Source organism: Portunus trituberculatus, chromosome 44, assembly GCF_017591435.1.
Source record: "Portunus trituberculatus isolate SZX2019 chromosome 44, ASM1759143v1, whole genome shotgun sequence".
NCBI lineage: Eukaryota > Metazoa > Arthropoda > Malacostraca > Decapoda > Portunidae > Portunus > Portunus trituberculatus.
Window position 1 is genome coordinate 29,216,088 of NC_059298.1, and position 10,425 is coordinate 29,226,512.

Below are 10,425 nucleotides of genomic sequence, written 5' to 3' on the forward strand. Positions count from 1 at the left end.
CAACCACTGCCCATCAGCTGCGTCAACCCTGGGATGGCTATCTGTCAAGTGGTCTGTTGTCTGGGATCTAAATAGGTGTCTGAAATATGCAGTCAACCATTGATTACATTATTCATCTAAACAGTAACATGTGATCTATGTAAACTGATTCTTTTCCAATGTGTCACCTAGATTTCTTGGTACAGCATTACACATCACTGGAAGCTTTCTACTATTTTAGAGCATCAGCAGTGTTACCATATACATGTTACACACTGCATTTCTCTTCTCTTAGCAGTGGAAGTGAGCAATAAAGTGACATAAGTGGATTCTGGCAATTCTGTTTTCCAAGTTTCTTCTTTTCATAACTGGTTGTAATGGTCTCTCAAAGAACTATTTTCACATCTAGAATTCCTATGATTATTGACTGAACCACAACTTTTAAACTCCTCTTTCCACTAAAATAGCCATCACAATCAGAAATAGAGAAGATGAATAATGAAACACCAGCCTTACCTTCTCCGAGAAAAGTGAGATCAGATTCATTAAGTGTGTTGTCTTTCTGGAAGAGTTCCCTGCCGGTGAACTTCTTATTCTTCTCATCCTCTCTCTCTTTCTCTGAGCGCAGAGCCAGCATCTCCTTATCAAACTTTGCTTTCCATGCCAAGAAAGTCTCCACTGTCACTCTTGTACCTTCAAACTTTTTCTGTCACCAAAAGCAAAAGACTATGGTTAGTTTTTAATGCAACTAATTTCACAGTGAGTCACCCATTTATAGCTTCTTCTGCATGTTTGTATTTCTATTCATAAAAGTTTGGAGCTAAATATTGAAAGCAATGCTTTCTGAACAGTTCATATGAAATAAAATATAAGTGTATCTCAATTCATGAGCAACAACAATGATTCTCTCTTCTGTGTTTATCTATATAAGCAAACCTTGCATCAATAAACAAAAATTTAACTAGAATTTTCTTCAAAATGTTAAATGTACATAAAAATAAGAAGTTCTAAATTTATAACTCATACAATATTACTTTTCTAAATTTATGAATACTTTTGAGAAATATGTTATTCATAATTAATGAATTACTTACATAATGAAAACTAATGAAAGAGAATAAAACAGTAGATTTGTTCTGGTTGTGCTTACCCTTTCTGCTTCTTCTTGTTCATACTTCCTACGTTCTTTCTCTTCCTTGGCAGTGCGCGCAAGGCTTTCCTTGTGAGTCGTGAGCCATTCTAGGGAATATGAGACTAGCGTAAACACCATCACCATCCCAAGGTTCTCCGTACACTGAAGGAGAAACAAAAATATCAGACACAGTTGCATGAAACAACATTATTGTGCAACATATGCTTCCAGGTTTTAATTTAAAGTAAATCCTTGACACCACAAATTACATTTAGGGGGGCGGTGGCGTAGTGAATAAGGTGGTGAGCGTGGGATCGGGCAGATGTCTACAAGTAGGATTGAATCCCACCAAATACCGGTTTGAAGCTATGCCATTTGTCGAGTGGTTTAAAGTTACCTACATGTCACCATGATACCCAGGTTCTAAGTGGTTACACTAAAGATGCACTTGGGTGGAGGTATGGGCCCTAATATGGGTACCACTATAAATAAAATTGCCTGTGCCACTAATGGGCAGAAGCTGAACAGCATTTCCCACGTATACTTAAGTATGCCTACAGGCGCTATATATAAGCCATAACATAGAAAAAATAAGGAAACAGGAGAAAAAAATTGCACCTATGAAATGAGTCTGAAATATGTGAACTCTTGATTTTTTAAGAAATAAAAATACATGTTCCAAGCCTTCCAAACAACCATAGTATATGTCACACTATTTTATTCTGAATCCTTTGCAAAGTTGCTAAAAATTAGAATAATTGCTGCTTTGATAGATGCTGCTGAGCAGTTCTCCTTGTACTGTAGAACTGGGAGTCCCTAAGAGATCTTGTCATATAACCACTGGATACTATACATTTTCTGATTTTAGCTAACAAAACAGATTTCCTACAATAGTCTGCATGGAGTTATTTGATACCTGTTCTTGGAGCTGTTCTCTCAGGTCATCTAGCTCCTCCTCCTCTATGTTTTCTTCAGGCACCACCTGCATCAGTGGTGGCTCATCAGGATAGGTTGGTGTGTACTCAAACCTCAAGGTTATCGCCGCCGGAGCAACCTCCAGGTCACTGGTCACATCTGACCCTTCTGTCTGCACTCTGATCTTAAACTTGTGTTGAGGTTCTATTTCTAAAACTGAAATGGTGAAGGAGATAAACAAAATTAACAAAGATGATAATCTTCACAATGAATCCAATGACTTCTCACTTTCTTAATCTTCTGTAATTCTTTTTGGTGGTGTCAAAGAAGAAATGTAAAGTATATATGCTATAAATACATATCTAGGTATACACATACAAAAATTGGATGTAGGTTCCATGTGTTTATTAATGAAGCAGCACTACACCAGTAAGGCATAATGGTATAATTTTTAGGTCCCTTGTTAGGTTAAATTTAGGGATGAGGGGACTGACTTATTATCAAGAAATACTGAAGGATAAATCTTTATAACAGAGCTGTGTCACATACAAGCACATAACTCGCATATCATGCAGAAGGGTCGGTGATCTTGTCATAAATGAGAGGAACTGTGTGGCAATAACACTCAGGAGTGTGGCAGAAATTTGAGATTTTCTAAGTCCAGCAAGCTGTGCTCCAGTCAAGAGCAAACATTGATATGGCTAACTTTTGTTTATAACTGAGATTTGCGGGTAGCAGGATATTAGGATGTCATGGTATCTATAGAACTGTCCCTCCAATCTCACGCCTCCACCCGTGGGGCCACAAATGACAGCTTTTCACAGTAGTCCAGTGACAGTTTTCTTTTGTTTGAGAGACAATTCTGATGGAGGCTTACTATCATTTATTAATGTGGCTACTCAGTGAACGGAGGTGAAGCAAACAATGACAATTTTTGGCAGGAAAAATCGCTATGTGAGATACTTAGCAACAGTAATATTCAAAATGAGATATAGAGACATAAAGAAGAGGTTCCATGTGTTAATAACACTACAAAGCTGTGCATGTCTCCATCGCCCTGAGAATCTCTTCATCTCACCGGTAAGACAATGTGGTGTAGTTTCTTACGTGTTTTGTTATGTTAGGTTAATGTCTTAGTGGAGTGAGGGGGTCCTAGGTAGCCAGCTGGGGTAGGTGTGGCTAAAAAAAAATTGTAATATGTAAAATTTCCTACATTTTGCTCATTTCTTGTCCCCAATTCAAAACCCCCAATTCCCAATATGACCCCAAGCTTGTTAAGCTGGTGCAGAAAAGGGAGACAGACGAATTATTGATAGTCACCACCGAAAGTAAGACTGACAACTTTACTGTTCAGAACTTAGAAGCAGAAATGTGAAGCAGAAGAAATAATGATTAAAAACTGCCATCTGTACATAACATCTAAACAGCTCACTGGCAACCAAACCCCAGATCCTTAACAAAACACATCAATCACTGGCCATAACGTAAAAATATGAACTATTCACTCACTCACTCACCCAACACATCACCAAACCACAGCCCATGTGTGACAGACCCGACCCCTTCACCACCTCACCACACCTCACCAAACACACACACTCCTCCACTTCCCCACATACTCCACTCACTTTCAAATTCTTCGGGATATATTGACTCCAGCGCCTCGATTTCGTTATTCTGCTCCTCCTTGTAGTCAGTCATGGTGGTGGAGGAGAGGAGGCACTCGGCGGCGTGACTGAGGCCCCGTGTTTGGGTCTAGAGGGACGAGTTCGGCGCCGCTCCGACTTGGCCACAATGTCACTCTTCAGTGTATTTAGACCAATACAAACAGTACATTCAGTTGAAAAAAGGAATATTTATCACTTTTGGCAGGTTTAACACGTATTCTAAAATGTTCTCTCATAAAGACTGTGTGAATGTGATATATATTTGACAATTCGGGTTCTCATGATTGCTTTCCCCGTTCATAATGCTGAATCTCTGTTATAGACTGTCAATGTTCGCAGAAAATCCTTGTAGTTGTGACCTCCATTTACTACTATAACATATTAGAAAATAGCAGGGATAAGGCACTGGAAAGTTTGAAAGTAGGTACACGTAAGTAGGTTATATTATACAGCAGAGGACATGAAGGGGACTGAGAGAGAGAAGAGGGAAGAGGGATCGCTCGAGGCCAGAATAAACATGTTCTTATGGAAAATTACTAACAATAATGAAGAACACGATAGAAGGTGCTACTTTGGTATGTGATTGATTGATACATTTATTGTTGAATTAATAAATAATTACAACAAAGGAGGAGGATGTGGTCGATGTGTCATAAAGCTCCTTTGGTATGCGGTCTGCGCTTCATCTTGTGATCGACACCAAGAAGAAACTATACTTTTTTCTTTGGAGTTTCAAAAGATAGGGAAAACACTTGTCTTGGTTTCGAGAGACTGTCTGGTTAGAGCATCTGAAACCAGAGTGGGATGTCTGTTGGAGTGTCAAAATTCCTGCCCCGACTCAATAAGGCGCTGTACGTACTGTACACGTGGTACACCACACTTCACTCCGGCATAGACAATGTCTTGATATGCGACCTGTGCTCCCTTCCATGATGTTATTTACTGCTTATTAGCATCTGAGTATCCAAAGAACCCTTCAGATGTTATCTCAAGGGTTTTACAACGAGGTCACAGTAGTTTGCAAGCTTTCTCTATGGCAAATTTTAGAATGATTTTTTTTTTTTATTTAATTTAATTCAGAATATCTCATACCATTCGGCAGTAGACATCTACCGAAACGATAATTATTCCAAGTGAAGTCTAATAGCGCTGATTCAGGGAGTGCTGTGAACTTGCCAGTAAAGCCAGCTATGACCTTATTGACCTTTGTGTCTCACAACATAAAGGGGCAGTCACAGGCTGGCCTCAAAAGACAACTCTCTTTCTTCACACAAAACTACATACATCTAACTACACATACATTCTTCAAGCAAAAAAAAAAAAAAAAAAAAAAAACAGTAAAAAACGGTGGCTCCTTTACCATCCTAGGGTTCCCCTTCTAATTATCTATTAAACTTGTTTGGGGACCGGACCGGCACCCCAGTGTGCGTTTTTTTTTTTTTTATCACAATTTTTTGTTGCCTTTGGCCGGTCTTCCTTCTTACATAAAAAAAAAAAAAAAGAACTGATAGGCTGAGGTACCGAAGCAATATGTGATTGGACTATTGTGTCTATTTAGTCACATATGAATATGCGCACATTCACGGCAGGAAACATGCAAGGTACTCTCTAATATTCCGGAACAAAGCTGCCTCGCCTTAATTGTTTCATCGATCAGCCGACTACTACACATAGTCAAACCAAAGCCATTTTCACTTGCAATCGATGATTTTATATTCGGATCAAAATTTAAAAGAAGTTTGATTAGTTTCGGCCAAAATTGGTTGAGGGCCGTGACGGCCTCGGGCACCGCACGGGAGAGAAGGTGGCTGTCGGGTCCGGCCTGGGGCCCAAGGCAGGGAACTGGCAGCAGGTCCTTCTTTTCCTTGGCGGCCTTAAGCTTCACTATAGTCATCCACTTGCAGCGCCTCACACTAGGCAAGGGGTCGCCATGAGCTAGGGGATCAATGTCTGCCCTTCACCAGATAGGGGGAGTCCTAAAGGGGTGATAAGGACTCCTTCCAGTCTGGTGGAGGGTGTGTACGGGTCCCTGGCTTGTGATGGCACCGGGCTGAACAACTCGCCATGAACGAGGGCACGCTGTGCGCCATGCACCAGACACTGGCAGGACGAGGGGGGTCCTTTAGGGGTGAGAGGACTCACTTCATGACAGGGGCTGGGGCGTGGTGTGTGGCACGCTGTGCACCATGCACCGGACACTGGCAGGACGAGGGGGATCCTTTAGGGGTGAGAGGACTCACTTCATGACAGTGGCTGGGGCGAGGTGTGGCGGGTCAGTGCTCATGGTGAGCCGTGTGAGGCGCGGCAAGGTTGCCTCGTCACTGCCCTTACACCTACGGGACTCCTGGGGCGGACCCTTGGGGAGGAAGGGTTCGTCCTGGTGCCTGTGCAGATAGGAACACCAAAATGGCGTATAGGTTTCACTACGCCCGCCACATTATCGTGGAATCACATCGTCATTGTATAAACTGAAATTGTACTGTTATCGCAGTAGAGTCATCTTACCGCGTAATCAGGACAACACCTTTGATGGCTCGCCTGTCACAGGAGCGGTCCCATATGACCACGATGTTGCGGCCCATCTCTCATTTCTTATTCAATCAATCAATCAATCTGCAATCATCAAATCCCATCTTTGCTGTCACGAATTCAACCATCTCTCCACACAATGTTTCTCTCGTCTTCAAATCTATTTACTATAATTTTTTTAACATTTTTCACTGCTAGTTTTTATTCAAGAGGCGCTTTCCTGCACACATCCACTGCATCTGGTAATCTTTAGAACTCAGAACTCAGAACTACCGGACCATCTGTATTATCAATCTTTCAGTAACGAGACGTATTTTTATCTTGAGTTTTGGGTATGATTAGACGATTTTATTTGCATTAGGAACGATCTATGAAGGTCAGAAGATTAATGGCCACAGTCTTCAATATTTCAATCCAACATAACTTTCTGAAGCTGTATAAAATCATCAAATAGTAAGCAGAATAAAGAATAAAACGTGTCATGGTACTGAAGAGGTTTAAGTTTAATATCCTCTTATGTAAGTTATCGAAGGTTTTCATAATTCTAATGATAGTTTATGAAGCATTCCGCACCACCAATTAAAAGAAACACTCGGAAGAATACTACTTTTTCTCTTTGCCCTTCGACTATTGTCCAGATATGAGAACAGAGGGTAAGACTGCAAGACTGTATAGGCGATGGGCAAAACATGGAAAGATGGATAGGCTACTATGATTCCACAGATTCAATTGTCATTCATCCTACACTCTGCATATATTCTTTTAATAGACGTCTTTAAAATATTCTCTCTCTCTCTCTCTCTCTCTCTCTCTGCCTATCTGTCTGTCTGCCTGTCTTTCTATGTCTGTCTGTCTGTCTCTCTCTCTCTCTCTCTCTCTCTCTCTCTCTCTCTCTCTCTCTCTCTCTCTCTCTCTCTCTCTCTCTCTCTCTCTCTCTCTCTCTCTCTCTCTCTCTCTCTCTCTCTCTCTAAGCGTCAGTATAATAGTATTACGTTCACTAATTATGTGCCTCGTCCGGCGGTGCAAACAATAGATTATATCTCAGACAGGCAGAATGTGTTGTATGAAACAGATCCTTACTGGCCGTTTGTAGAATCAATGTAGAGCAGACATTAACCTCTTCAATACTGGGACACATTTTTTGCCTTGAGATTTGAGTACGATTAGACCATTTTATTGACATTAGGAAGGGTCTATGGAGGTCAGAAGATTAGTGGTCAGAGTCTACTATTTCAGCCTCCTCCATATGAGTTTCTGAAGCTGTATAAAATCACTAAATAGTAAGTAGAAAAAATATGGAAACGCGTTATGGTGCTGAAGGGATTAAAAAGAGGCCAATGCATCGTGATACAGTTAATGTGTATGGACAAAATTCATGGAGACAAAAGACGCGTAAGTTTCCCAAAGGCCCTTTTTTCTTTAGTGTTCTGTATTTATTTCCTATACATAGTTGCAACATATTAGAACTCTCACCCAGTCATGAGGAAAAGTAACTGAAAGCGACACACACACACACACACACACACACACACACACACACACACACACACACACACACACAGAGAGAGAGAGAGAGAGAGAGAGAGAGAGAGAGAGAGAGAGAGAGAGAGAGAGAGAGAGAGAGAGAGAGAGAGAGAGAGAGAGAGAGAGAGAGAGAGAGAATATACCTGGTGATCATAACTCCAAAACGTAATCCTCAGTCTCACACACACACACACACACACACACACACACACACACACACACACACACACACACACACACACACAATTAGAAGGGGGGATTCACCTAATGGAAACTGTGCGAAGGAAAAGAAAATATCTCTCCGTGTTATTCCCAGACATGAAAATAAATCACTTCCCAGGCAGGCAGTTCCTTCATTACAGCCCCGGCTTGTACTACTTTATCCCCTTCAGTACCAGAACGTGTTTTCATATTAAATTTTATTCTGCCTACTATTTACCGGTTTTATACAGCTTTAGGAACTTGTGTGAGGATTAAGATAGTGAAGACTTTGGCCATTGATCTTTTGACCCCTATAGACCTTTCTTAATGTAAGCAAAATGGTCTAATCACACCAATATTTCATGATAAAAATGCGTTCCAGTACTGAAAAGATTAACCAACGATTTTCTTCCATCATAACATTCTGGAATCGTGGAATATCACTCTTATTTTGAGAGAGAGAGAGAGAGAGAGAGAGAGAGAGAGAGAGAGAGAGAGAGAGAGAGAGAGAGAGAGAGAGAGAGAGACGCTTCATTAACGCTATTCCGAAAAAAAAAAAGTTCTAATCGTATTGGCAAACATACTCCCGGAAGTGTCTCAATAGTCCTTCAGATAGATCCTTTACCGGCTGAGTCACATGTACGAGGATTTGCGCGGACAGTGTTTACATTTACCTATCTGACTTACTAAGGCCCGCATTCTGAAGCGCTTTGCTCTCTCTCACCATCACTGCTCCAAAGGCTCCTGCTGAAGATACTCGTGATTTGAAGTATATTTTTATGGATCTGGTGATAGATTGGTAATATTTCTAGTTTATTAAAGGGAGAAACTGTCTTAAAAACTCGGCAAGTTGTCTCTATAGCCTTGCAAAATTGTAGTAGTGAGAGGGAAAGGCGTTTCTGAATATGGGCTTTGGTGCTGGAGGCAAACCAGTACGTCTGTTCCGTCTCTCATGCCTAGCTCGTGTTTCAAAAGCCAAGTAGATGAGAGTTCGTGTTCTCATGGATGTATGATCTTGCTGTTAACCGATCAAAAAACTCTGGAAAACACTTAGAAATTAGAAATAACTGCCAATAAAGTTCTGTCATTACCAGTATCATCACTTGGTTTCGCTGCAGCATAAAGACTACGCCCTTACTTTCTAGACTCATCTGCTCTGGTTCCGGTTCTGGTGGTCGTTGGGAAGAATTGCCTTTTCAACGGCTCTTCCCTTTTCTTCTTGTTTGTCTCCTTTTCTTCTTATTTTTAAAGTTTTTTTTATATATTTTTTTCTCTGATTTTTCAAACAAAATATTGTTTCTTTATTTTTTTTTTTCCTTATTTCGTCTTCAAAATAGCAGATGCCTAATAAGTTCTTCCTCTTTTTCTAAATATGGACGAACGTTCTCGAGTTGGTTTACTTTTGTCTCTTCCACAGTTTGTGTCACGCTTCTGTACGGAGTCACTATTTCAGTCGAGTCTTCTCCATTTGGTTCTATTATATATCTCTCCTTTACTCGTCCATCGCCAAACGAAACATAATTCTCCGTACTTGCTCCTCTATTTTCATCTTCCTATTATTTGAACTCATTAAAGACGGAGGTTTCAAGCCACAACTTTATCCCATTCCTTTGGCTAACTCTCTCGGACCTGCTCGGACACTGGCATCTAATTGAGACAGATTTCCCCCTCTCACGTAAAAAAATTCCATCTTTTTTTTCTTTACCTATCCTATCTTTTCATACCATTTTTGTCGTTGTCACTATACGAAGTTGTTCACTTATGTTCCCTTTGATTACGATGATTGGTACAAATGTTTCGCGCGTCTCACATTCCTCAGTGCTACTTTTGCCCTTTACCAATTAAGTGACGTTAATTGGATGAGGTTTGCTTTAATCTTAACATGTGTGGGACATTATACCAATCATGGAGCACACGCAGCCACGACACAGCTGATACTGGAACTGTGTGTGTGTGTGTTTCACTGTTTGATCTGCTGCAGTCTCTGACGAAACAGCCAGACGTTACCCTACGCAGCGAGCTCAGAGCTCATTATTTCCGATCTTCGGATAGGCCAGGCACAAACCACACACAGGACAACAAGGTCACAAATCCTCGATTTACATCCCGTATCTACTCACTGCTAGGTGAACAGGGGCTACACGTGAAAGGAGACACACCCAAATAACTCCACCCGGCCGGGGAATCGAACCCCGGTCCTCTGGCTTGTAAAGCCAGCGCTCTAACCACTGAGCTACCGGACGTGTGTGTGTGTGTGTGTGTGTGTGTGTGTTTGTTTACCTAGTTGTACTTACCTAGTTGTATATTACAGGGTTCAAGCGGGGTTCATAGTGACCTGTCTCCATTTCTACATTTATCCAACTTTTCCTTAGTGTGTGTATGTGTGTGTGTGTGTGTGTGTGTGTGTGAGAGAGAGAGAGAGAGAGAGAGAGAGAGAGAGAGAGAGAGAGAGAGAGAGAGAGAGAGAGAGAGAGAGAG

The 10,425-nt window shown here is 41.1% G+C and overlaps 1 protein-coding gene and 1 non-coding gene across 2 annotated transcripts in view; both read right to left on the reverse strand.

Moving 5' to 3' along the window:
- LOC123518963 (RWD domain-containing protein 1-like) overlaps positions 1–3,799 on the reverse strand; it is a 5,201-nt gene extending 1,402 nt beyond the window's left edge. The window contains exons 1-4 of the mRNA XM_045280044.1: positions 3,655–3,799; positions 2,028–2,242; positions 1,130–1,273; positions 496–685 (exon numbers count right to left, since the gene is read on the reverse strand). Of these exons, the coding sequence (XP_045135979.1) occupies positions 496–685; positions 1,130–1,273; positions 2,028–2,242; positions 3,655–3,727 (622 nt within the window). The 5' untranslated portion in view covers positions 3,728–3,799. The remainder of the gene's footprint in view (positions 1–495; positions 686–1,129; positions 1,274–2,027; positions 2,243–3,654) is intronic.
- Positions 3,800–10,116: 6,317 nt separating this feature from the next.
- Positions 10,117–10,190, reverse strand: Trnav-uac. The gene has a single exon. It is a non-coding gene; the product is annotated as a tRNA-Val (tRNA).
- Positions 10,191–10,425: the final 235 nt, after the last annotated feature.